The 25,412-nt window shown below is 40.8% G+C and overlaps 5 protein-coding genes and 9 pseudogenes across 5 annotated transcripts; all 14 read left to right on the plus strand.

Moving 5' to 3' along the window:
* Positions 1–2,047: 2,047 nt before the first annotated feature.
* LOC145739802 (transcription factor NF-E2 45 kDa subunit pseudogene) lies at positions 2,048–2,538 on the plus strand (annotated as a pseudogene).
* A 16-nt stretch (positions 2,539–2,554) lies between these two features.
* Positions 2,555–3,591, plus strand: LOC145739803 (segmentation protein cap'n'collar pseudogene; annotated as a pseudogene).
* Positions 3,592–3,607: 16 nt separating this feature from the next.
* Positions 3,608–4,644, plus strand: LOC145739805 (segmentation protein cap'n'collar pseudogene; annotated as a pseudogene).
* Positions 4,645–4,660: 16 nt separating this feature from the next.
* Positions 4,661–5,697, plus strand: LOC145739806 (segmentation protein cap'n'collar pseudogene; annotated as a pseudogene).
* Positions 5,698–5,713: 16 nt separating this feature from the next.
* Positions 5,714–6,750, plus strand: LOC145739807 (segmentation protein cap'n'collar pseudogene; annotated as a pseudogene).
* A 16-nt stretch (positions 6,751–6,766) lies between these two features.
* On the plus strand, positions 6,767–7,971 carry LOC145739788 (segmentation protein cap'n'collar-like). The gene is made up of 2 exons (XM_081995158.1): positions 6,767–7,693; positions 7,761–7,971. The coding sequence occupies exons 1-2, from the start codon at positions 6,767–6,769 to the stop codon at positions 7,845–7,847; spliced, it is 1,014 nt and encodes a 337-aa protein (XP_081851284.1). The 3' UTR covers positions 7,848–7,971.
* Positions 7,972–11,844: 3,873 nt separating this feature from the next.
* On the plus strand, positions 11,845–12,332 carry LOC145739808 (transcription factor NF-E2 45 kDa subunit-like). The gene is made up of 2 exons (XM_081995167.1): positions 11,845–12,229; positions 12,292–12,332. Exons 1-2 carry the CDS (start codon positions 11,959–11,961, stop codon positions 12,330–12,332), a joined length of 312 nt encoding a protein of 103 aa, XP_081851293.1. The 5' UTR covers positions 11,845–11,958.
* Positions 12,333–12,348: 16 nt separating this feature from the next.
* Positions 12,349–13,385, plus strand: LOC145739809 (segmentation protein cap'n'collar pseudogene; annotated as a pseudogene).
* A 16-nt stretch (positions 13,386–13,401) lies between these two features.
* On the plus strand, positions 13,402–14,606 carry LOC145739787 (segmentation protein cap'n'collar-like). Its single transcript, XM_081995157.1, has 2 exons — positions 13,402–14,328; positions 14,396–14,606. Exons 1-2 carry the CDS (start codon positions 13,402–13,404, stop codon positions 14,480–14,482), a joined length of 1,014 nt encoding a protein of 337 aa, XP_081851283.1. The 3' UTR covers positions 14,483–14,606.
* Positions 14,607–17,432: 2,826 nt separating this feature from the next.
* LOC145739810 (transcription factor NF-E2 45 kDa subunit pseudogene) lies at positions 17,433–17,923 on the plus strand (annotated as a pseudogene).
* A 16-nt stretch (positions 17,924–17,939) lies between these two features.
* On the plus strand, positions 17,940–18,976 carry LOC145739811 (segmentation protein cap'n'collar pseudogene; annotated as a pseudogene).
* Positions 18,977–18,992: 16 nt separating this feature from the next.
* Positions 18,993–21,019, plus strand: LOC145739813 (uncharacterized). Its single transcript, XM_081995168.1, has 4 exons — positions 18,993–19,919; positions 19,986–19,992; positions 20,044–20,941; positions 21,001–21,019. The coding sequence occupies exons 1-4, from the start codon at positions 18,993–18,995 to the stop codon at positions 21,017–21,019; spliced, it is 1,851 nt and encodes a 616-aa protein (XP_081851294.1).
* A 79-nt stretch (positions 21,020–21,098) lies between these two features.
* Positions 21,099–22,135, plus strand: LOC145739814 (segmentation protein cap'n'collar pseudogene; annotated as a pseudogene).
* Positions 22,136–22,151: 16 nt separating this feature from the next.
* On the plus strand, positions 22,152–23,722 carry LOC145739815 (segmentation protein cap'n'collar-like). Its single transcript, XM_081995169.1, has 4 exons — positions 22,152–23,078; positions 23,145–23,151; positions 23,203–23,636; positions 23,678–23,722. Exons 1-4 carry the CDS (start codon positions 22,152–22,154, stop codon positions 23,720–23,722), a joined length of 1,413 nt encoding a protein of 470 aa, XP_081851295.1.
* The last annotated feature ends 1,690 nt before the right edge of the window (positions 23,723–25,412 follow it).

The following is a 25,412-nucleotide window of genomic DNA, read 5'->3' on the forward strand; positions in this document are numbered from 1 at the left end:
CAGTTGGTTTACATTCTAGAGACTTAAGCAACTTCATTATGTCCAAACATCATGATGATGAAGACAACTTGTTTCGGGACATTGTAAGTTATGAACGTGTGGTCAATGCTCGTCGTGTTAGACAAGGTGACCGTACTAAAGAGCAGACAAGTCTTGCCAACACTGAAGGAGTTTTAAGCAACAAACCACCAAGGAAAGCAGGGGGCCACGTACGTTGCTACAATTGCAATACTCCTGGACATGTGGTGTCTGAATGTAGGAAGCCATTAAGACCAAAAGGATCCTGTTTTACTTGTGGTGCCACTACACATCAAGTAAAGGATTGCCCTGCTAATAATCAGAGGCCTGCCAGAGGAGACCGTACAGCACTGATGGTACAAGAAAGGCCTGTTCCTGCTATGATGGTTAATGTGCAGTTGAGTAAGAATAGTTTTAAAGTAAGTGTTGAAGCTATTATTGACACTGGAAGTCCTATTTCATTGATTTGTCATAGTTTGGTTAAGAGTGTGGATCTTTTACCAGAAACAAGATTTGATAAAGTTTATGAGGGCCTGAATCAGTCTAAATTAAACATTTTAGGTACTGTTAAAGTCTTACTAAAAGTATGTGAAGTAGAAGTTGAGCTTTATTTTAAAGTGGTGCCAGATTACACCATGTTTAATAATCTTGTTGACAGTAAAGATTCATGCTTAGTAAGTAAGTTTATGTTATGTATTACAGTTCTCTCTTATGTTATAATTACTGTTTTGATTTGATGACTAATTATGTGAAACATTATGTTAGTTACTAGACATACATTTATGCTATTACGAATTTATGTTGTAAAAATATTATGTCTTTATGCCCATCTTATGCAGATTACTTATTACTTATGTTGAGTTTCTGATACTTATGCCAGATTTATGACCAAACTTATGTATTATGACCTTATGTAGTTATTTATGATTTAAATATTATGTCTTTATGCCCATCTTATGCAGATTACTTATTATTTATGTTGAGTTTCTGATACTTATGCCAGATTTATGTACTATGACCAAACTTATGTATTATGACCTTATGTAGTTATTTATGATTTAGAGGATACTTTCCTGTTTATTAAGCATTATGTCGGTAGTTGAGCTTATGTTTTGAAGTTTAGAGTTTGTAAGTTTGATTGGGTCAATCAAATGTCAGGTATGGCCGAGTTGTAGTACTCGCGCTGCTCTGTTGGTTTCCGAACGCACTTACAACAACGTCATGCTACGACTTACGTCACTGTCATCGATATAGACAGATGAGAGGTTAGAGGTTAACTTTCACTTTTTCGATAGACAACAGAATGATTATGTATTATGTTAGGTTTAAAATCCTAAATTATTATTATTATTTTGTCATCCTGAATAATTTAATAAACTATTGAATTTACGAGTAGGATTTATTCATATTCTACAATGTTAAGAATTGTTGTGCGTTTTACTTATCAGTAATTTATTTTTGTTTTGAATTATGTATTTCAGGGATGTACACAATGCGCATGTTGGAAAGCAACAACACTGTGAGCAACTTGAGTATGAACGCAACACCAGTAGGTACCACTACCAGCATTTCCCGCCATGACATGGAACGCTTGGATACATCTAGTGACAGCGCTGTAAGTTCCATGGGTTCTGAAAGAGTACCTTCGCTTTCTGATGGAGAATGGTGCGACGCCGGTTCAGATTCTGGTCACACCACTACTGGGGAGCACTACCCCCAAGATTATCAAAACAAATACCGCCCGTTTGATTATAGTTACTCAAACTTATCTGAAACATCCCGTATGTCTCCTGTTGCCCAGAAAAAACACTTGATGTATGGAAAAAGATTTCACGCTTCGGGTTTTACAGATTACAGAGACCCCGTTAGCAATTTTCATCAGGAAAATACTACATCGAGAGCTAAAGTACCCGAGGTAAAATATTCCGGTTCTTCTGAGTTTGGACATGTTCCTAGAGTGGACCATATTCAACACAATCACACGTACCATTTGCCCGCTGAAAATTCGGGTGCCATGCAACGACCCGTGTCTAGAGATAAGGGAAAATCGCGAAAGTCCGAAGAAGAACATTTGACTAGAGATGAAAAGAGGGCCAGGGCCTTAAACATTCCCATTTCCGTAGACGACATTATTAATTTACCCATGGACGAGTTCAATGAACTTTTGTCTAAGTACGACCTTAGCGAGGCTCAGCTCAGTTTGATTAGAGACATTAGAAGAAGGGGCAAGAACAAGGTCGCGGCACAGAACTGCCGAAAGCGAAAACTTGATCAGATTTTGAGTTTGGCCGACGAAGTGAAAGAAATGAGGGACAGGAAAATGTCGGTCATGAACGAACACAAATACTCTATGGTAGAACTGAAACGCATGAAAGACAAGTACCAGCAGCTCTACAGACACGTTTTTCAGGTAAGCGCATTTGCTAATGTTTGTTTAGGCTTATCGGGTATTATTAATTACTATCTTTATGTTAAGAATTGTTGTGCGTTTTACTTATCAGTAATTTATTTTTGTTTTGAATTATGTATTTCAGGGATGTACACAATGCGCATGTTGGAAAGCAACAACACTGTGAGCAACTTGAGTATGAACGCAACACCAGTAGGTACCACTACCAGCATTTCCCGCCATGACATGGAACGCTTGGATACATCTAGTGACAGCGCTGTAAGTTCCATGGGTTCTGAAAGAGTACCTTCGCTTTCTGATGGAGAATGGCGCGACGCCGGTTCAGATTCTGGTCACACCACTACTGGGGAGCACTACCCCCAAGATTATCAAAACAAATACCGCCCGTTTGATTATAGTTACTCAAACTTATCTGAAACATCCCGTATGTCTCCTGTTGCCCAGAAAAAACACTTGATGTATGGAAAAAGATTTCACGCTTCGGGTTTTACAGATTACAGAGACCCCGTTAGCAATTTTCATCAGGAAAATACTACATCGAGAGCTAAAGTACCCGAGGTAAAATATTCCGGTTCTTCTGAGTTTGGACATGTTCCTAGAGTGGACCATATTCAACACAATCACACGTACCATTTGCCCGCTGAAAATTCGGGTGCCATGCAACGACCCGTGTCTAGAGATAAGGGAAAATCGCGAAAGTCCGAAGAAGAACATTTGACTAGAGATGAAAAGAGGGCCAGGGCCTTAAACATTCCCATTTCCGTAGACGACATTATTAATTTACCCATGGACGAGTTCAATGAACTTTTGTCTAAGTACGACCTTAGCGAGGCTCAGCTCAGTTTGATTAGAGACATTAGAAGAAGGGGCAAGAACAAGGTCGCGGCACAGAACTGCCGAAAGCGAAAACTTGATCAGATTTTGAGTTTGGCCGACGAAGTGAAAGAAATGAGGGACAGGAAAATGTCGGTCATGAACGAACACAAATACTCTATGGTAGAACTGAAACGCATGAAAGACAAGTACCAGCAGCTCTACAGACACGTTTTTCAGGTAAGCGCATTTGCTAATGTTTGTTTAGGCTTATCGGGTATTATTAATTACTATCTTTATGTTAAGAATTGTTGTGCGTTTTACTTATCAGTAATTTATTTTTGTTTTGAATTATGTATTTCAGGGATGTACACAATGCGCATGTTGGAAAGCAACAACACTGTGAGCAACTTGAGTATGAACGCAACACCAGTAGGTACCACTACCAGCATTTCCCGCCATGACATGGAACGCTTGGATACATCTAGTGACAGCGCTGTAAGTTCCATGGGTTCTGAAAGAGTACCTTCGCTTTCTGATGGAGAATGGCGCGACGCCGGTTCAGATTCTGGTCACACCACTACTGGGGAGCACTACCCCCAAGATTATCAAAACAAATACCGCCCGTTTGATTATAGTTACTCAAACTTATCTGAAACATCCCGTATGTCTCCTGTTGCCCAGAAAAAACACTTGATGTATGGAAAAAGATTTCACGCTTCGGGTTTTACAGATTACAGAGACCCCGTTAGCAATTTTCATCAGGAAAATACTACATCGAGAGCTAAAGTACCCGAGGTAAAATATTCCGGTTCTTCTGAGTTTGGACATGTTCCTAGAGTGGACCATATTCAACACAATCACACGTACCATTTGCCCGCTGAAAATTCGGGTGCCATGCAACGACCCGTGTCTAGAGATAAGGGAAAATCGCGAAAGTCCGAAGAAGAACATTTGACTAGAGATGAAAAGAGGGCCAGGGCCTTAAACATTCCCATTTCCGTAGACGACATTATTAATTTACCCATGGACGAGTTCAATGAACTTTTGTCTAAGTACGACCTTAGCGAGGCTCAGCTCAGTTTGATTAGAGACATTAGAAGAAGGGGCAAGAACAAGGTCGCGGCACAGAACTGCCGAAAGCGAAAACTTGATCAGATTTTGAGTTTGGCCGACGAAGTGAAAGAAATGAGGGACAGGAAAATGTCGGTCATGAACGAACACAAATACTCTATGGTAGAACTGAAACGCATGAAAGACAAGTACCAGCAGCTCTACAGACACGTTTTTCAGGTAAGCGCATTTGCTAATGTTTGTTTAGGCTTATCGGGTATTATTAATTACTATCTTTATGTTAAGAATTGTTGTGCGTTTTACTTATCAGTAATTTATTTTTGTTTTGAATTATGTATTTCAGGGATGTACACAATGCGCATGTTGGAAAGCAACAACACTGTGAGCAACTTGAGTATGAACGCAACACCAGTAGGTACCACTACCAGCATTTCCCGCCATGACATGGAACGCTTGGATACATCTAGTGACAGCGCTGTAAGTTCCATGGGTTCTGAAAGAGTACCTTCGCTTTCTGATGGAGAATGGCGCGACGCCGGTTCAGATTCTGGTCACACCACTACTGGGGAGCACTACCCCCAAGATTATCAAAACAAATACCGCCCGTTTGATTATAGTTACTCAAACTTATCTGAAACATCCCGTATGTCTCCTGTTGCCCAGAAAAAACACTTGATGTATGGAAAAAGATTTCACGCTTCGGGTTTTACAGATTACAGAGACCCCGTTAGCAATTTTCATCAGGAAAATACTACATCGAGAGCTAAAGTACCCGAGGTAAAATATTCCGGTTCTTCTGAGTTTGGACATGTTCCTAGAGTGGACCATATTCAACACAATCACACGTACCATTTGCCCGCTGAAAATTCGGGTGCCATGCAACGACCCGTGTCTAGAGATAAGGGAAAATCGCGAAAGTCCGAAGAAGAACATTTGACTAGAGATGAAAAGAGGGCCAGGGCCTTAAACATTCCCATTTCCGTAGACGACATTATTAATTTACCCATGGACGAGTTCAATGAACTTTTGTCTAAGTACGACCTTAGCGAGGCTCAGCTCAGTTTGATTAGAGACATTAGAAGAAGGGGCAAGAACAAGGTCGCGGCACAGAACTGCCGAAAGCGAAAACTTGATCAGATTTTGAGTTTGGCCGACGAAGTGAAAGAAATGAGGGACAGGAAAATGTCGGTCATGAACGAACACAAATACTCTATGGTAGAACTGAAACGCATGAAAGACAAGTACCAGCAGCTCTACAGACACGTTTTTCAGGTAAGCGCATTTGCTAATGTTTGTTTAGGCTTATCGGGTATTATTAATTACTATCTTTATGTTAAGAATTGTTGTGCGTTTTACTTATCAGTAATTTATTTTTGTTTTGAATTATGTATTTCAGGGATGTACACAACGCGCATGTTGGAAAGCAACAACACTGTGAGCAACTTGAGTATGAACGCAACACCAGTAGGTACCACTACCAGCATTTCCCGCCATGACATGGAACGCTTGGATACATCTAGTGACAGCGCTGTAAGTTCCATGGGTTCTGAAAGAGTACCTTCGCTTTCTGATGGAGAATGGTGCGACGCCGGTTCAGATTCTGGTCACACCACTACTGGGGAGCACTACCCCCAAGATTATCAAAACAAATACCGCCCGTTTGATTATAGTTACTCAAACTTATCTGAAACATCCCGTATGCCTCCTGTTGCCCAGAAAAAACACTTGATGTATGGAAAAAGATTTCACGCTTCGGGTTTTACAGAGTACAGAGACCCCGTTAGCAATTTTCATCAGGAAAATACTACATCGAGAGCTAAAGTACCCGAGGTAAAATATTCCTGTTCTTCTGAGTTTGGACATGTTCCTAGAGTGGACCATATTCAACACAATCACACGTACCATTTGCCCGCTGAAAATTCGGGTGCCATGCAACGACCCGTGTCTAGAGATAAGGGAAAATCGCGAAAGTCCGAAGAAGAACATTTGACTAGAGATGAAAAGAGGGCCAGGGCCTTAAACATTCCCATTTCCGTAGACGACATTATTAATTTACCCATGGACGAGTTCAATGAACGTTTGTCTAAGTACGACCTTAGCGAGGCTCCGCTCAGTTTGATTAGAGACATTAGAAGAAGGGGCAAGAACAAGGTCGCGGCACAGAACTGCCGAAAGCGAAAACTTGATCAGATTTTGAGTTTGGCCGACGAAGTGAAAGAAATGAGGGACAGGAAAATGTCGGTCATGAACGAAAACAAATACTCTATGGTAGAACTGAAACGCATGAAAGACAAGTACCAGCAGCTCTACAGACACGTTTTTCAGGTAAGCGCATTTGCTAATGTTTGTTTAGGCTTATCGGGTATTATTAATTACTATCTTTATGTTAAGAATTGTTGTGCGTTTTACTTATCAGTAATTTATTTTTGTTTTGAATTATGTATTTCAGGGATGTACACAATGCGCATGTTGGAAAGCAACAACACTGTGAGCAACTTGAGTATGAACGCAACACCAGTAGGTACCACTACCAGCATTTCCCGCCATGACATGGAACGCTTGGATACATCTAGTGACAGCGCTGTAAGTTCCATGGGTTCTGAAAGAGTACCTTCGCTTTCTGATGGAGAATGGCGCGACGCCGGTTCAGATTCTGGTCACACCACTACTGGGGAGCACTACCCCCAAGATTATCAAAACAAATACCGCCCGTTTGATTATAGTTACTCAAACTTATCTGAAACATCCCGTATGTCTCCTGTTGCCCAGAAAAAACACTTGATGTATGGAAAAAGATTTCACGCTTCGGGTTTTACAGATTACAGAGACCCCGTTAGCAATTTTCATCAGGAAAATACTACATCGAGAGCTAAAGTACCCGAGGTAAAATATTCCTGTTCTTCTGAGTTTGGACATGTTCCTAGAGTGGACCATATTCAACACAATCACACGTACCATTTGCCCGCTGAAAATTCGGGTGCCATGCAACGACCGGTGTCTAGAGATAAGGGAAAATCGCGAAAGTCCGAAGAAGAACATTTGACTAGAGATGAAAAGAGGGCCAGGGCCTTAAACATTCCCATTTCCGTAGACGACATTATTAATTTACCCATGGACGAGTTCAATGAACGTTTGTCTAAGTACGACCTTAGCGAGGCTCAGCTCAGGTTGATTAGAGACATTAGAAGAAGGGGCAAGAACAAGGTCGCGGCACAGAACTGCCGAAAGCGAAAACTTGATCAGATTTTGAGTTTGGCCGACGAAGTGAAAGAAATGAGGGACAGGAAAATGTCGGTCATGAACGAACACAAATACTCTATGGTAGAACTGAAACGCATGAAAGACAAGTACCAGCAGCTCTACAGACACGTTTTTCAGGTAAGCGCATTTGCTAATGTTTGTTTAGGCTTATTGGGTATTATTAATTACTATCATTATGTTGTAGTACTCGCGCTGCTCTGTTGGTTTCCGAACGCACTTACAACAACGTCATGCTACGACTTACGTCACTGTCATCGATATAGACAGATGAGAGGTTAGAGGTTAACTTTCACTTTTTCGATAGACAACAGAATGATTATGTATTATGTTAGGTTTAAAATCCTAAATTATTATTATTATTTTGTCATCCTGAATAATTTAATAAACTATTGAATTTACGAGTAGGATTTATTCATATTCTACAACGTCAGAAGTGGGATTTGAACAAAGTGCCGTTATTTAACCGGATGTTTTAAGATTTTCATCACGATGCATACCAATGAGGAATTTGAACGTTTCATGGCCCAACAATTCCAACCTGGAGATGAGAATGACATGGGGGCTAAAGGACAACAATCTCCAACCACCCCACCAACACCCGGACTCTCTGTACAGGGCGGCCCCTCAAATAGCCCAAACACTAATGCCACCGATATGTCATCTCAGTTTATGTTGACTATGCTTATGCAGCAGAATAGTCAAATGTTAAGTATGCTACAATTAACACAACAACAGGCACCTTCATTTACGAATCCTAATGTAAACCAAGTGCCAAATTTTAACATTATGCCTGATTTATCAAAGAGCATAGACGTTTTCGACGGTGAAAAGGGTCCTGAAGTGGCAAGTGCATGGTTGAGTCAATTAAGAAGTATGTCACTAATCCATCGTTGGCCTGATGCCTTTCTGCTGCAAACAGCCAGAAATAACTTAAAGGGAGCTGCTAGATATTGGCTTCAAGGTAAAAATGAGGAACTCACTAGCTGGGATCTGTTCGAAACTGCATTTAAAAAGACATTTATGTTTGAAATAAGTAAATCTGACAATTGGAGGAAGATGCAAAGTCGCCATCAGCTGCCTACAGAAAATGTGAGTGTTTATTTTCATTCTAAAGTTGCATTATGTAAAGTACTTGGCCTGACTTTCATGGAGACAAAAGAACAGGTAGCAGTTGGTTTACATTCTAGAGACTTAAGCAACTTCATTATGTCCAAACATCATGATGATGAAGACAACTTGTTTCGGGACATTGTAAGTTATGAACGTGTGGTCAATGCTCGTCGTGTTAGACAAGGTGACCGTACTAAAGAGCAGACAAGTCTTGCCAACACTGAAGGAGTTTTAAGCAACAAACCACCAAGGAAAGCAGGGGGCCACGTACGTTGCTACAATTGCAATACTCCTGGACATGTGGTGTCTGAATGTAGGAAGCCATTAAGACCAAAAGGATCCTGTTTTACTTGTGGTGCCACTACACATCAAGTAAAGGATTGCCCTGCTAATAATCAGAGGCCTGCCAGAGGAGACCGTACAGCACTGATGGTACAAGAAAGGCCTGTTCCTGCTATGATGGTTAATGTGCAGTTGAGTAAGAATAGTTTTAAAGTAAGTGTTGAAGCTATTATTGACACTGGAAGTCCTATTTCATTGATTTGTCATAGTTTGGTTAAGAGTGTGGATCTTTTACCAGAAACAAGATTTGATAAAGTTTATGAGGGCCTGAATCAGTCTAAATTAAACATTTTAGGTACTGTTAAAGTCTTACTAAAAGTATGTGAAGTAGAAGTTGAGCTTTATTTTAAAGTGGTGCCAGATTACACCATGTTTAATAATCTTGTTGACAGTAAAGATTCATGCTTAGTAAGTAAGTTTATGTTATGTATTACAGTTCTCTCTTATGTTATAATTACTGTTTTGATTTGATGACTAATTATGTGAAACATTATGTTAGTTACTAGACATACATTTATGCTATTACGAATTTATGTTGTAAAAATATTATGTCTTTATGCCCATCTTATGCAGATTACTTATTACTTATGTTGAGTTTCTGATACTTATGCCAGATTTATGACCAAACTTATGTATTATGACCTTATGTAGTTATTTATGATTTAAATATTATGTCTTTATGCCCATCTTATGCAGATTACTTATTATTTATGTTGAGTTTCTGATACTTATGCCAGATTTATGTACTATGACCAAACTTATGTATTATGACCTTATGTAGTTATTTATGATTTAGAGGATACTTTCCTGTTTATTAAGCATTATGTCGGTAGTTGAGCTTATGTTTTGAAGTTTAGAGTTTGTAAGTTTGATTGGGTCAATCAAATGTCAGGTATGGCCGAGTTGTAGTACTCGCGCTGCTCTGTTGGTTTCCGAACGCACTTACAACAACGTCATGCTACGACTTACGTCACTGTCATCGATATAGACAGATGAGAGGTTAGAGGTTAACTTTCACTTTTTCGATAGACAACAGAATGATTATGTATTATGTTAGGTTTAAAATCCTAAATTATTATTATTATTTTGTCATCCTGAATAATTTAATAAACTATTGAATTTACGAGTAGGATTTATTCATATTCTACAATGTTAAGAATTGTTGTGCGTTTTACTTATCAGTAATTTATTTTTGTTTTGAATTATGTATTTCAGGGATGTACACAATGCGCATGTTGGAAAGCAACAACACTGTGAGCAACTTGAGTATGAACGCAACACCAGTAGGTACCACTACCAGCATTTCCCGCCATGACATGGAACGCTTGGATACATCTAGTGACAGCGCTGTAAGTTCCATGGGTTCTGAAAGAGTACCTTCGCTTTCTGATGGAGAATGGTGCGACGCCGGTTCAGATTCTGGTCACACCACTACTGGGGAGCACTACCCCCAAGATTATCAAAACAAATACCGCCCGTTTGATTATAGTTACTCAAACTTATCTGAAACATCCCGTATGTCTCCTGTTGCCCAGAAAAAACACTTGATGTATGGAAAAAGATTTCACGCTTCGGGTTTTACAGATTACAGAGACCCCGTTAGCAATTTTCATCAGGAAAATACTACATCGAGAGCTAAAGTACCCGAGGTAAAATATTCCGGTTCTTCTGAGTTTGGACATGTTCCTAGAGTGGACCATATTCAACACAATCACACGTACCATTTGCCCGCTGAAAATTCGGGTGCCATGCAACGACCCGTGTCTAGAGATAAGGGAAAATCGCGAAAGTCCGAAGAAGAACATTTGACTAGAGATGAAAAGAGGGCCAGGGCCTTAAACATTCCCATTTCCGTAGACGACATTATTAATTTACCCATGGACGAGTTCAATGAACTTTTGTCTAAGTACGACCTTAGCGAGGCTCAGCTCAGTTTGATTAGAGACATTAGAAGAAGGGGCAAGAACAAGGTCGCGGCACAGAACTGCCGAAAGCGAAAACTTGATCAGATTTTGAGTTTGGCCGACGAAGTGAAAGAAATGAGGGACAGGAAAATGTCGGTCATGAACGAACACAAATACTCTATGGTAGAACTGAAACGCATGAAAGACAAGTACCAGCAGCTCTACAGACACGTTTTTCAGGTAAGCGCATTTGCTAATGTTTGTTTAGGCTTATCGGGTATTATTAATTACTATCTTTATGTTAAGAATTGTTGTGCGTTTTACTTATCAGTAATTTATTTTTGTTTTGAATTATGTATTTCAGGGATGTACACAATGCGCATGTTGGAAAGCAACAACACTGTGAGCAACTTGAGTATGAACACAACACCAGTAGGTACCACTACCAGCATTTCCCGCCATGACATGGAACGCTTGGATACATCTAGTGACAGCGCTGTAAGTTCCATGGGTTCTGAAAGAGTACCTTCGCTTTCTGATGGAGAATGGCGCGACGCCGGTTCAGATTCTGGTCACACCACTACTGGGGAGCACTACCCCCAAGATTATCAAAACAAATACCGCCCGTTTGATTATAGTTACTCAAACTTATCTGAAACATCCCGTATGTCTCCTGTTGCCCAGAAAAAACACTTGATGTATGGAAAAAGATTTCACGCTTCGGGTTTTACAGATTACAGAGACCCCGTTAGCAATTTTCATCAGGAAAATACTACATCGAGAGCTAAAGTACCCGAGGTAAAATATTCCGGTTCTTCTGAGTTTGGACATGTTCCTAGAGTGGACCATATTCAACACAATCACACGTACCATTTGCCCGCTGAAAATTCGGGTGCCATGCAACGACCCGTGTCTAGAGATAAGGGAAAATCGCGAAAGTCCGAAGAAGAACATTTGACTAGAGATGAAAAGAGGGCCAGGGCCTTAAACATTCCCATTTCCGTAGACGACATTATTAATTTACCCATGGACGAGTTCAATGAACTTTTGTCTAAGTACGACCTTAGCGAGGCTCAGCTCAGTTTGATTAGAGACATTAGAAGAAGGGGCAAGAACAAGGTCGCGGCACAGAACTGCCGAAAGCGAAAACTTGATCAGATTTTGAGTTTGGCCGACGAAGTGAAAGAAATGAGGGACAGGAAAATGTCGGTCATGAACGAACACAAATACTCTATGGTAGAACTGAAACGCATGAAAGACAAGTACCAGCAGCTCTACAGACACGTTTTTCAGGTAAGCGCATTTGCTAATGTTTGTTTAGGCTTATCGGGTATTATTAATTACTATCTTTATGTTAAGAATTGTGCGTTTTACTTATCAGTAATTTATTTTTGTTTTGAATTATGTATTTCAGGGATGTACACAATGCGCATGTTGGAAAGCAACAACACTGTGAGCAACTTGAGTATGAACGCAACACCAGTAGGTACCACTACCAGCATTTCCCGCCATGACATGGAACGCTTGGATACATCTAGTGACAGCGCTGTAAGTTCCATGGGTTCTGAAAGAGTACCTTCGCTTTCTGATGGAGAATGGCGCGACGCCGGTTCAGATTCTGGTCACACCACTACTGGGGAGCACTACCCCCAAGATTATCAAAACAAATACCGCCCGTTTGATTATAGTTACTCAAACTTATCTGAAACATCCCGTATGTCTCCTGTTGCCCAGAAAAAACACTTGATGTATGGAAAAAGATTTCACGCTTCGGGTTTTACAGATTACAGAGACCCCGTTAGCAATTTTCATCAGGAAAATACTACATCGAGAGCTAAAGTACCCGAGGTAAAATATTCCGGTTCTTCTGAGTTTGGACATGTTCCTAGAGTGGACCATATTCAACACAATCACACGTACCATTTGCCCGCTGAAAATTCGGGTGCCATGCAACGACCCGTGTCTAGAGATAAGGGAAAATCGCGAAAGTCCGAAGAAGAACATTTGACTAGAGATGAAAAGAGGGCCAGGGCCTTAAACATTCCCATTTCCGTAGACGACATTATTAATTTACCCATGGACGAGTTCAATGAACTTTTGTCTAAGTACGACCTTAGCGAGGCTCAGCTCAGTTTGATTAGAGACATTAGAAGAAGGGGCAAGAACAAGGTCGCGGCACAGAACTGCCGAAAGCGAAAACTTGATCAGATTTTGAGTTTGGCCGACGAAGTGAAAGAAATGAGGGACAGGAAAATGTCGGTCATGAACGAACACAAATACTCTATGGTAGAACTGAAACGCATGAAAGACAAGTACCAGCAGCTCTACAGACACGTTTTTCAGGTAAGCGCATTTGCTAATGTTTGTTTAGGCTTATCGGGTATTATTAATTACTATCTTTATGTTAAGAATTGTTGTGCGTTTTACTTATCAGTAATTTATTTTTGTTTTGAATTATGTATTTCAGGGATGTACACAATGCGCATGTTGGAAAGCAACAACACTGTGAGCAACTTGAGTATGAACGCAACACCAGTAGGTACCACTACCAGCATTTCCCGCCATGACATGGAACGCTTGGATACATCTAGTGACAGCGCTGTAAGTTCCATGGGTTCTGAAAGAGTACCTTCGCTTTCTGATGGAGAATGGTGCGACGCCGGTTCAGATTCTGGTCACACCACTACTGGGGAGCACTACCCCCAAGATTATCAAAACAAATACCGCCCGTTTGATTATAGTTACTCAAACTTATCTGAAACATCCCGTATGTCTCCTGTTGCCCAGAAAAAACACTTGATGTATGGAAAAAGATTTCACGCTTCGGGTTTTACAGATTACAGAGACCCCGTTAGCAATTTTCATCAGGAAAATACTACATCGAGAGCTAAAGTACCCGAGGTAAAATATTCCGGTTCTTCTGAGTTTGGACATGTTCCTAGAGTGGACCATATTCAACACAATCACACGTACCATTTGCCCGCTGAAAATTCGGGTGCCATGCAACGACCCGTGTCTAGAGATAAGGGAAAATCGCGAAAGTCCGAAGAAGAACATTTGACTAGAGATGAAAAGAGGGCCAGGGCCTTAAACATTCCCATTTCCGTAGACGACATTATTAATTTACCCATGGACGAGTTCAATGAACGTTTGTCTAAGTACGACCTTAGCGAGGCTCAGCTCAGTTTGATTAGAGACATTAGAAGAAGGGGCAAGAACAAGGTCGCGGCACAGAACTGCCGAAAGCGAAAACTTGATCAGATTTTGAGTTTGGCCGACGAAGTGAAAGAAATGAGGGACAGGAAAATGTCGGTCATGAACGAACACAAATACTCTATGGTAGAACTGAAACGCATGAAAGACAAGTACCAGCAGCTCTACAGACACGTTTTTCAGGTAAGCGCATTTGCTAATGTTTGTTTAGGCTTATTGGGTATTATTAATTACTATCATTATGTTGTAGTACTCGCGCTGCTCTGTTGGTTTCCGAACGCACTTACAACAACGTCATGCTACGACTTACGTCACTGTCATCGATATAGACAGATGAGAGGTTAGAGGTTAACTTTCACTTTTTCGATAGACAACAGAATGATTATGTATTATGTTAGGTTTAAAATCCTAAATTATTATTATTATTTTGTCATCCTGAATAATTTAATAAACTATTGAATTTACGAGTAGGATTTATTCATATTCTACAACGTCAGAAGTGGGATTTGAACAAAGTGCCGTTATTTAACCGGATGTTTTAAGATTTTCATCACGATGCATACCAATGAGGAATTTGAACGTTTCATGGCCCAACAATTCCAACCTGGAGATGAGAATGACATGGGGGCTAAAGGACAACAATCTCCAACCACCCCACCAACACCCGGACTCTCTGTACAGGGCGGCCCCTCAAATAGCCCAAACACTAATGCCACCGATATGTCATCTCAGTTTATGTCGACTATTACCATGCTTATGCAGCAGAATAGTCAAATGTTAAGTATGCTACAATTAACACAACAACAGGCACCTTCATTTACGAATCCTAATGTAAACCAAGTGCCAAATTTTAACATTATGCCTGATTTATCAAAGAGCATAGACGTTTTCGACGGTGAAAAGGGTCCTGAAGTGGCAAGTGCATGGTTGAGTCAATTAAGAAGTATGTCACTAATCCATCGTTGGCCTGATGCCTTTCTGCTGCAAACAGCCAGAAATAACTTAAAGGGAGCTGCTAGATATTGGCTTCAAGGTAAAAATGAGGAACTCACTAGCTGGGATCTGTTCGAAACTGCATTTAAAAAGACATTTATGTTTGAAATAAGTAAATCTGACAATTGGAGGAAGATGCAAAGTCGCCATCAGCTGCCTACAGAAAATGTGAGTGTTTATTTTCATTCTAAAGTTGCATTATGTAAAGTACTTGGCCTGACTTTCATGGAGACAAAAGAACAGGTAGCAGTTGGTTTACATTCTAGAGACTTAAGCAACTTCATTATGTCCAAACATCATGATGATGAAGACAACTTGTTTCGGGACATTGTAAGTTATGAACGTGTGGTCAATGCTCGTCGTGTTAGACAAGGTGACCGTACTAAAGAGCAGACAAGTCTTGCCAACACTGAAGGAGTTTTAAGCAACAAACCACCAAGGAAAGCAGGGGGCCACGTACGTTGCTACAATTGCAATACTCCTGGACATGTGGTGTCTGAATGTAGGAAGCCATTAAGACCAAAAGGATCCTGTTTTACTTGTGGTGCCACTACACATCAAGTAAAGGATTGCCCTGCTAATAATCAGAGGCCTGCCAGAGGAGACCGTACAGCACTGATGGTACAAGAAAGGCCTGTTCCTGCTATGATGGTTAATGTGCAGTTGAGTAAGAATAGTTTTAAAGTAAGTGTTGAAGCTATTATTGACACTGGAAGTCCTATTTCATTGATTTGTCATAGTTTGGTTAAGAGTGTGGATCTTTTACCAGAAACAAGATTTGATAAAGTTTATGAGGGCCTGAATCAGTCTAAATTAAACATTTTAGGTACTGTTAAAGTCTTACTAAAAGTATGTGAAGTAGAAGTTGAGCTTTATTTTAAAGTGGTGCCAGATTACACCATGTTTAATAATCTTGTTGACAGTAAAGATTCATGCTTAGTAAGTAAGTTTATGTTATGTATTACAGTTCTCTCTTATGTTATAATTACTGTTTTGATTTGATGACTAATTATGTGAAACATTATGTTAGTTACTAGACATACATTTATGCTATTACGAATTTATGTTGTAAAAATATTATGTCTTTATGCCCATCTTATGCAGATTACTTATTACTTATGTTGAGTTTCTGATACTTATGCCAGATTTATGACCAAACTTATGTATTATGACCTTATGTAGTTATTTATGATTTAAATATTATGTCTTTATGCCCATCTTATGCAGATTACTTATTATTTATGTTGAGTTTCTGATACTTATGCCAGATTTATGTACTATGACCAAACTTATGTATTATGACCTTATGTAGTTATTTATGATTTAGAGGATACTTTCCTGTTTATTAAGCATTATGTCGGTAGTTGAGCTTATGTTTTGAAGTTTAGAGTTTGTAAGTTTGATTGGGTCAATCAAATGTCAGGTATGGCCGAGTTGTAGTACTCGCGCTGCTCTGTTGGTTTCCGAACGCACTTACAACAACGTCATGCTACGACTTACGTCACTGTCATCGATATAGACAGATGAGAGGTTAGAGGTTAACTTTCACTTTTTCGATAGACAACAGAATGATTATGTATTATGTTAGGTTTAAAATCCTAAATTATTATTATTATTTTGTCATCCTGAATAATTTAATAAACTATTGAATTTACGAGTAGGATTTATTCATATTCTACAATGTTAAGAATTGTTGTGCGTTTTACTTATCAGTAATTTATTTTTGTTTTGAATTATGTATTTCAGGGATGTACACAATGCGCATGTTGGAAAGCAACAACACTGTGAGCAACTTGAGTATGAACGCAACACCAGTAGGTACCACTACCAGCATTTCCCGCCATGACATGGAACGCTTGGATACATCTAGTGACAGCGCTGTAAGTTCCATGGGTTCTGAAAGAGTACCTTCGCTTTCTGATGGAGAATGGTGCGACGCCGGTTCAGATTCTGGTCACACCACTACTGGGGAGCACTACCCCCAAGATTATCAAAACAAATACCGCCCGTTTGATTATAGTTACTCAAACTTATCTGAAACATCCCGTATGTCTCCTGTTGCCCAGAAAAAACACTTGATGTATGGAAAAAGATTTCACGCTTCGGGTTTTACAGATTACAGAGACCCCGTTAGCAATTTTCATCAGGAAAATACTACATCGAGAGCTAAAGTACCCGAGGTAAAATATTCCGGTTCTTCTGAGTTTGGACATGTTCCTAGAGTGGACCATATTCAACACAATCACACGTACCATTTGCCCGCTGAAAATTCGGGTGCCATGCAACGACCCGTGTCTAGAGATAAGGGAAAATCGCGAAAGTCCGAAGAAGAACATTTGACTAGAGATGAAAAGAGGGCCAGGGCCTTAAACATTCCCATTTCCGTAGACGACATTATTAATTTACCCATGGACGAGTTCAATGAACTTTTGTCTAAGTACGACCTTAGCGAGGCTCAGCTCAGTTTGATTAGAGACATTAGAAGAAGGGGCAAGAACAAGGTCGCGGCACAGAACTGCCGAAAGCGAAAACTTGATCAGATTTTGAGTTTGGCCGACGAAGTGAAAGAAATGAGGGACAGGAAAATGTCGGTCATGAACGAACACAAATACTCTATGGTAGAACTGAAACGCATGAAAGACAAGTACCAGCAGCTCTACAGACACGTTTTTCAGGTAAGCGCATTTGCTAATGTTTGTTTAGGCTTATCGGGTATTATTAATTACTATCTTTATGTTAAGAATTGTTGTGCGTTTTACTTATCAGTAATTTATTTTTGTTTTGAATTATGTATTTCAGGGATGTACACAATGCGCATGTTGGAAAGCAACAACACTGTGAGCAACTTGAGTATGAACGCAACACCAGTAGGTACCACTACCAGCATTTCCCGCCATGACATGGAACGCTTGGATACATCTAGTGACAGCGCTGTAAGTTCCATGGGTTCTGAAAGAGTACCTTCGCTTTCTGATGGAGAATGGCGCGACGCCGGTTCAGATTCTGGTCACACCACTACTGGGGAGCACTACCCCCAAGATTATCAAAACAAATACCGCCCGTTTGATTATAGTTACTCAAACTTATCTGAAACATCCCGTATGTCTCCTGTTGCCCAGAAAAAACACTTGATGTATGGAAAAAGATTTCACGCTTCGGGTTTTACAGATTACAGAGACCCCGTTAGCAATTTTCATCAGGAAAATACTACATCGAGAGCTAAAGTACCCGAGGTAAAATATTCCGGTTCTTCTGAGTTTGGACATGTTCCTAGAGTGGACCATATTCAACACAATCACACGTACCATTTGCCCGCTGAAAATTCGGGTGCCATGCAACGACCCGTGTCTAGAGATAAGGGAAAATCGCGAAAGTCCGAAGAAGAACATTTGACTAGAGATGAAAAGAGGGCCAGGGCCTTAAACATTCCCATTTCCGTAGACGACATTATTAATTTACCCATGGACGAGTTCAATGAACTTTTGTCTAAGTACGACCTTAGCGAGGCTCAGCTCAGTTTGATTAGAGACATTAGAAGAAGGGGCAAGAACAAGGTCGCGGCACAGAACTGCCGAAAGCGAAAACTTGATCAGATTTTGAGTTTGGCCGACGAAGTGAAAGAAATGAGGGACAGGAAAATGTCGGTCATGAACGAACACAAATACTCTATGGTAGAACTGAAACGCATGAAAGACAAGTACCAGCAGCTCTACAGACACGTTTTTCAGGTAAGCGCATTTGCTAATGTTTGTTTAGGCTTATCGGGTATTATTAATTACTATCTTTATGTTAAGAATTGTTGTGCGTTTTACTTATCAGTAATTTATTTTTGTTTTGAATTATGTATTTCAGGGATGTACACAATGCGCATGTTGGAAAGCAACAACACTGTGAGCAACTTGAGTATGAACGCAACACCAGTAGGTACCACTACCAGCATTTCCCGCCATGACATGGAACGCTTGGATACATCTAGTGACAGCGCTGTAAGTTCCATGGGTTCTGAAAGAGTACCTTCGCTTTCTGATGGAGAATGGCGCGACGCCGGTTCAGATTCTGGTCACACCACTACTGGGGAGCACTACCCCCAAGATTATCAAAACAAATACCGCCCGTTTGATTATAGTTACTCAAACTTATCTGAAACATCCCGTATGTCTCCTGTTGCCCAGAAAAAACACTTGATGTATGGAAAAAGATTTCACGCTTCGGGTTTTACAGATTACAGAGACCCCGTTAGCAATTTTCATCAGGAAAATACTACATCGAGAGCTAAAGTACCCGAGGTAAAATATTCCGGTTCTTCTGAGTTTGGACATGTTCCTAGAGTGGACCATATTCAACACAATCACACGTACCATTTGCCCGCTGAAAATTCGGGTGCCATGCAACGACCCGTGTCTAGAGATAAGGGAAAATCGCGAAAGTCCGAAGAAGAACATTTGACTAGAGATGAAAAGAGGGCCAGGGCCTTAAACATTCCCATTTCCGTAGACGACATTATTAATTTACCCATGGACGAGTTCAATGAACTTTTGTCTAAGTACGACCTTAGCGAGGCTCAGCTCAGTTTGATTAGAGACATTAGAAGAAGGGGCAAGAACAAGGTCGCGGCACAGAACTGCCGAAAGCGAAAACTTGATCAGATTTTGAGTTTGGCCGACGAAGTGAAAGAAATGAGGGACAGGAAAATGTCGGTCATGAACGAACACAAATACTCTATGGTAGAACTGAAACGCATGAAAGACAAGTACCAGCAGCTCTACAGACACGTTTTTCAGGTAAGCGCATTTGCTAATGTTTGTTTAGGCTTATCGGGTATTATTAATTACTATCTTTATGTTAAGAATTGTTGTGCGTTTTACTTATCAGTAATTTATTTTTGTTTTGAATTATGTATTTCAGGGATGTACACAATGCGCATGTTGGAAAGCAACAACACTGTGAGCAACTTGAGTATGAACGCAACACCAGTAGGTACCACTACCAGCATTTCCCGCCATGACATGGAACGCTTGGATACATCTAGTGACAGCGCTGTAAGTTCCATGGGTTCTGAAAGAGTACCTTCGCTTTCTGATGGAGAATGGCGCGACGCCGGTTCAGATTCTGGTCACACCACTACTGGGGAGCACTACCCCCAAGATTATCAAAACAAATACCGCCCGTTTGATTATAGTTACTCAAACTTATCTGAAACATCCCGTATGTCTCCTGTTGCCCAGAAAAAACACTTGATGTATGGAAAAAGATTTCACGCTTCGGGTTTTACAGATTACAGAGACCCCGTTAGCAATTTTCATCAGGAAAATACTACATCGAGAGCTAAAGTACCCGAGGTAAAATATTCCGGTTCTTCTGAGTTTGGACATGTTCCTAGAGTGGACCATATTCAACACAATCACACGTACCATTTGCCCGCTGAAAATTCGGGTGCCATGCAACGACCCGTGTCTAGAGATAAGGGAAAATCGCGAAAGTCCGAAGAAGAACATTTGACTAGAGATGAAAAGAGGGCCAGGGCCTTAAACATTCCCATTTCCGTAGACGACATTATTAATTTACCCATGGACGAGTTCAATGAACTTTTGTCTAAGTACGACCTTAGCGAGGCTCAGCTCAGTTTGATTAGAGACATTAGAAGAAGGGGCAAGAACAAGGTCGCGGCACAGAACTGCCGAAAGCGAAAACTTGATCAGATTTTGAGTTTGGCCGACGAAGTGAAAGAAATGAGGGACAGGAAAATATCGGTCATGAACGAACACAAATACTCTATGGTAGAACTGAAACGCATGAAAGACAAGTACCAGCAGCTCTACAGACACGTTTTTCAGGTAAGCGCATTTGCTAATGTTTGTTTAGGCTTATCGGGTATTATTAATTACTATCTTTATGTTAAGAATTGTTGTGCGTTTTACTTATCAGTAATTTATTTTTGTTTTGAATTATGTATTTCAGGGATGTACACAATGCGCATGTTGGAAAGCAACAACACTGTGAGCAACTTGAGTATGAACGCAACACCAGTAGGTACCACTACCAGCATTTCCCGCCATGACATGGAACGCTTGGATACATCTAGTGACAGCGCTGTAAGTTCCATGGGTTCTGAAAGAGTACCTTCGCTTTCTGATGGAGAATGGCGCGACGCCGGTTCAGATTCTGGTCACACCACTACTGGGGAGCACTACCCCCAAGATTATCAAAACAAATACCGCCCGTTTGATTATAGTTACTCAAACTTATCTGAAACATCCCGTATGTCTCCTGTTGCCCAGAAAAAACACTTGATGTATGGAAAAAGATTTCACGCTTCGGGTTTTACAGATTACAGAGACCCCGTTAGCAATTTTCATCAGGAAAATACTACATCGAGAGCTAAAGTACCCGAGGTAAAATATTCCGGTTCTTCTGAGTTTGGACATGTTCCTAGAGTGGACCATATTCAACACAATCACACGTACCATTTGCCCGCTGAAAATTCGGGTGCCATGCAACGACCCGTGTCTAGAGATAAGGGAAAATCGCGAAAGTCCGAAGAAGAACATTTGACTAGAGATGAAAAGAGGGCCAGGGCCTTAAACATTCCCATTTCCGTAGACGACATTATTAATTTACCCATGGACGAGTTCAATGAACTTTTGTCTAAGTACGACCTTAGCGAGGCTCAGCTCAGTTTGATTAGAGACATTAGAAGAAGGGGCAAGAACAAGGTCGCGGCACAGAACTGCCGAAAGCGAAAACTTGATCAGATTTTGAGTTTGGCCGACGAAGTGAAAGAAATGAGGGACAGGAAAATGTCGGTCATGAACGAACACAAATACTCTATGGTAGAACTGAAACGCATGAAAGACAAGTACCAGCAGCTCTACAGACACGTTTTTCAGGTAAGCGCATTTGCTAATGTTTGTTTAGGCTTATCGGGTATTATTAATTACTATCTTTATGTTAAGAATTGTTGTGCGTTTTACTTATCAGTAATTTATTTTTGTTTTGAATTATGTATTTCAGGGATGTACACAATGCGCATGTTGGAAAGCAACAACACTGTGAGCAACTTGAGTATGAACGCAACACCAGTAGGTACCACTACCAGCATTTCCCGCCATGACATGGAACGCTTGGATACATCTAGTGACAGCGCTGTAAGTTCCATGGGTTCTGAAAGAGTACCTTCGCTTTCTGATGGAGAATGGCGCGACGCCGGTTCAGATTCTGGTCACACCACTACTGGGGAGCACTACCCCCAAGATTATCAAAACAAATACCGCCCGTTTGATTATAGTTACTCAAACTTATCTGAAACATCCCGTATGTCTCCTGTTGCCCAGAAAAAACACTTGATGTATGGAAAAAGATTTCACGCTTCGGGTTTTACAGATTACAGAGACCCCGTTAGCAATTTTCATCAGGAAAATACTACATCGAGAGCTAAAGTACCCGAGGTAAAATATTCCGGTTCTTCTGAGTTTGGACATGTTCCTAGAGTGGACCATATTCAACACAATCACACGTACCATTTGCCCGCTGAAAATTCGGGTGCCATGCAACGACCCGTGTCTAGAGATAAGGGAAAATCGCGAAAGTCCGAAGAAGAACATTTGACTAGAGATGAAAAGAGGGCCAGGGCCTTAAACATTCCCATTTCCGTAGACGACATTATTAATTTACCCATGGACGAGTTCAATGAACTTTTGTCTAAGTACGACCTTAGCGAGGCTCAGCTCAGTTTGATTAGAGACATTAGAAGAAGGGGCAAGAACAAGGTCGCGGCACAGAACTGCCGAAAGCGAAAACTTGATCAGATTTTGAGTTTGGCCGACGAAGTGAAAGAAATGAGGGACAGGAAAATGTCGGTCATGAACGAACACAAATACTCTATGGTAGAACTGAAACGCATGAAAGACAAGTACCAGCAGCTCTACAGACACGTTTTTCAGGTAAGCGCATTTGCTAATGTTTGTTTAGGCTTATCGGGTATTATTAATTACTATCTTTATGTTAAGAATTGTTGTGCGTTTTACTTATCAGTAATTTATTTTTGTTTTGAATTATGTATTTCAGGGATGTACACAATGCGCATGTTGGAAAGCAACAACACTGTGAGCAACTTGAGTATGAACGCAACACCAGTAGGTACCACTACCAGCATTTCCCGCCATGACATGGAACGCTTGGATACATCTAGTGACAGCGCTGTAAGTTCCATGGGTTCTGAAAGAGTACCTTCGCTTTCTGATGGAGAATGGCGCGACGCCGGTTCAGATTCTGGTCACACCACTACTGGGGAGCACTACCCCCAAGATTATCAAAACAAATACCGCCCGTTTGATTATAGTTACTCAAACTTATCTGAAACATCCCGTATGTCTCCTGTTGCCCAGAAAAAACACTTGATGTATGGAAAAAGATTTCACGCTTCGGGTTTTACAGATTACAGAGACCCCGTTAGCAATTTTCATCAGGAAAATACTACATCGAGAGCTAAAGTACCCGAGGTAAAATATTCCGGTTCTTCTGAGTTTGGACATGTTCCTAGAGTGGACCATATTCAACACAATCACACGTACCATTTGCCCGCTGAAAATTCGGGTGCCATGCAACGACCCGTGTCTAGAGATAAGGGAAAATCGCGAAAGTCCGAAGAAGAACATTTGACTAGAGATGAAAAGAGGGCCAGGGCCTTAAACATTCCCATTTCCGTAGACGACATTATTAATTTACCCATGGACGAGTTCAATGAACTTTTGTCTAAGTACGACCTTAGCGAGGCTCAGCTCAGTTTGATTAGAGACATTAGAAGAAGGGGCAAGAACAAGGTCGCGGCACAGAACTGCCGAAAGCGAAAACTTGATCAGATTTTGAGTTTGGCCGACGAAGTGAAAGAAATGAGGGACAGGAAAATGTCGGTCATGAACGAACACAAATACTCTATGGTAGAACTGAAACGCATGAAAGACAAGTACCAGCAGCTCTACAGACACGTTTTTCAGGTAAGCGCATTTGCTAATGTTTGTTTAGGCTTATCGGGTATTATTAATTACTATCTTTATGTTAAGAATTGTTGTGCGTTTTACTTATCAGTAATTTATTTTTGTTTTGAATTATGTATTTCAGGGATGTACACAATGCGCATGTTGGAAAGCAACAACACTGTGAGCAACTTGAGTATGAACGCAACACCAGTAGGTACCACTACCAGCATTTCCCGCCATGACATGGAACGCTTGGATACATCTAGTGACAGCGCTGTAAGTTCCATGGGTTCTGAAAGAGTACCTTCGCTTTCTGATGGAGAATGGCGCGACGCCGGTTCAGATTCTGGTCACACCACTACTGGGGAGCACTACCCCCAAGATTATCAAAACAAATACCGCCCGTTTGATTATAGTTACTCAAACTTATCTGAAACATCCCGTATGTCTCCTGTTGCCCAGAAAAAACACTTGATGTATGGAAAAAGATTTCACGCTTCGGGTTTTACAGATTACAGAGACCCCGTTAGCAATTTTCATCAGGAAAATACTACATCGAGAGCTAAAGTACCCGAGGTAAAATATTCCGGTTCTTCTGAGTTTGGACATGTTCCTAGAGTGGACCATATTCAACACAATCACACGTACCATTTGCCCGCTGAAAATTCGGGTGCCATGCAACGACCCGTGTCTAGAGATAAGGGAAAATCGCGAAAGTCCGAAGAAGAACATTTGACTAGAGATGAAAAGAGGGCCAGGGCCTTAAACATTCCCATTTCCGTAGACGACATTATTAATTTACCCATGGACGAGTTCAATGAACTTTTGTCTAAGTACGACCTTAGCGAGGCTCAGCTCAGTTTGATTAGAGACATTAGAAGAAGGGGCAAGAACAAGGTCGCGGCACAGAACTGCCGAAAGCGAAAACTTGATCAGATTTTGAGTTTGGCCGACGAAGTGAAAGAAATGAGGGACAGGAAAATGTCGGTCATGAACGAACACAAATACTCTATGGTAGAACTGAAACGCATGAAAGACAAGTACCAGCAGCTCTACAGACACGTTTTTCAGGTAAGCGCATTTGCTAATGTTTGTTTAGGCTTATCGGGTATTATTAATTACTATCTTTATGTTAAGAATTGTTGTGCGTTTTACTTATCAGTAATTTATTTTTGTTTTGAATTATGTATTTCAGGGATGTACACAATGCGCATGTTGGAAAGCAACAACACTGTGAGCAACTTGAGTATGAACGCAACACCAGTAGGTACCACTACCAGCATTTCCCGCCATGACATG

The sequence above is a fragment of the Ips typographus genome, unplaced genomic scaffold (assembly GCF_016097725.1).
Source record: "Ips typographus isolate SLU unplaced genomic scaffold, UJ_Ityp_2.0 IpsContig44, whole genome shotgun sequence".
NCBI lineage: Eukaryota > Metazoa > Arthropoda > Insecta > Coleoptera > Curculionidae > Ips > Ips typographus.

Excerpts from the sequence above, each read along its gene's own strand:
- LOC145739815 (XM_081995169.1), top strand. The coding sequence starts at position 22,152 with ATGTACACAATGCGCATGTTGGAAAGCAACAACACTGTGAGCAACTTG. Across the intron at positions 23,637-23,677 it reads CGAGAGCTAAAGTACCCGAG|AGTGGACCATATTCAACACA; the intron begins GTAAAATATTCC and ends ACATGTTCCTAG.
- LOC145739808 (XM_081995167.1), top strand. The coding sequence starts at position 11,959 with ATGGACGAGTTCAATGAACTTTTGTCTAAGTACGACCTTAGCGAGGCT. Across the intron at positions 12,230-12,291 it reads CAGACACGTTTTTCAGGTAA|AATTGTGCGTTTTACTTATC; the intron begins GCGCATTTGCTA and ends CTTTATGTTAAG.
- LOC145739787 (XM_081995157.1), top strand. The coding sequence starts at position 13,402 with ATGTACACAATGCGCATGTTGGAAAGCAACAACACTGTGAGCAACTTG. Across the intron at positions 14,329-14,395 it reads TCTACAGACACGTTTTTCAG|TACTCGCGCTGCTCTGTTGG; the intron begins GTAAGCGCATTT and ends ATTATGTTGTAG.
- LOC145739788 (XM_081995158.1), top strand. The coding sequence starts at position 6,767 with ATGTACACAATGCGCATGTTGGAAAGCAACAACACTGTGAGCAACTTG. Across the intron at positions 7,694-7,760 it reads TCTACAGACACGTTTTTCAG|TACTCGCGCTGCTCTGTTGG; the intron begins GTAAGCGCATTT and ends ATTATGTTGTAG.
- LOC145739813 (XM_081995168.1), top strand. The coding sequence starts at position 18,993 with ATGTACACAATGCGCATGTTGGAAAGCAACAACACTGTGAGCAACTTG.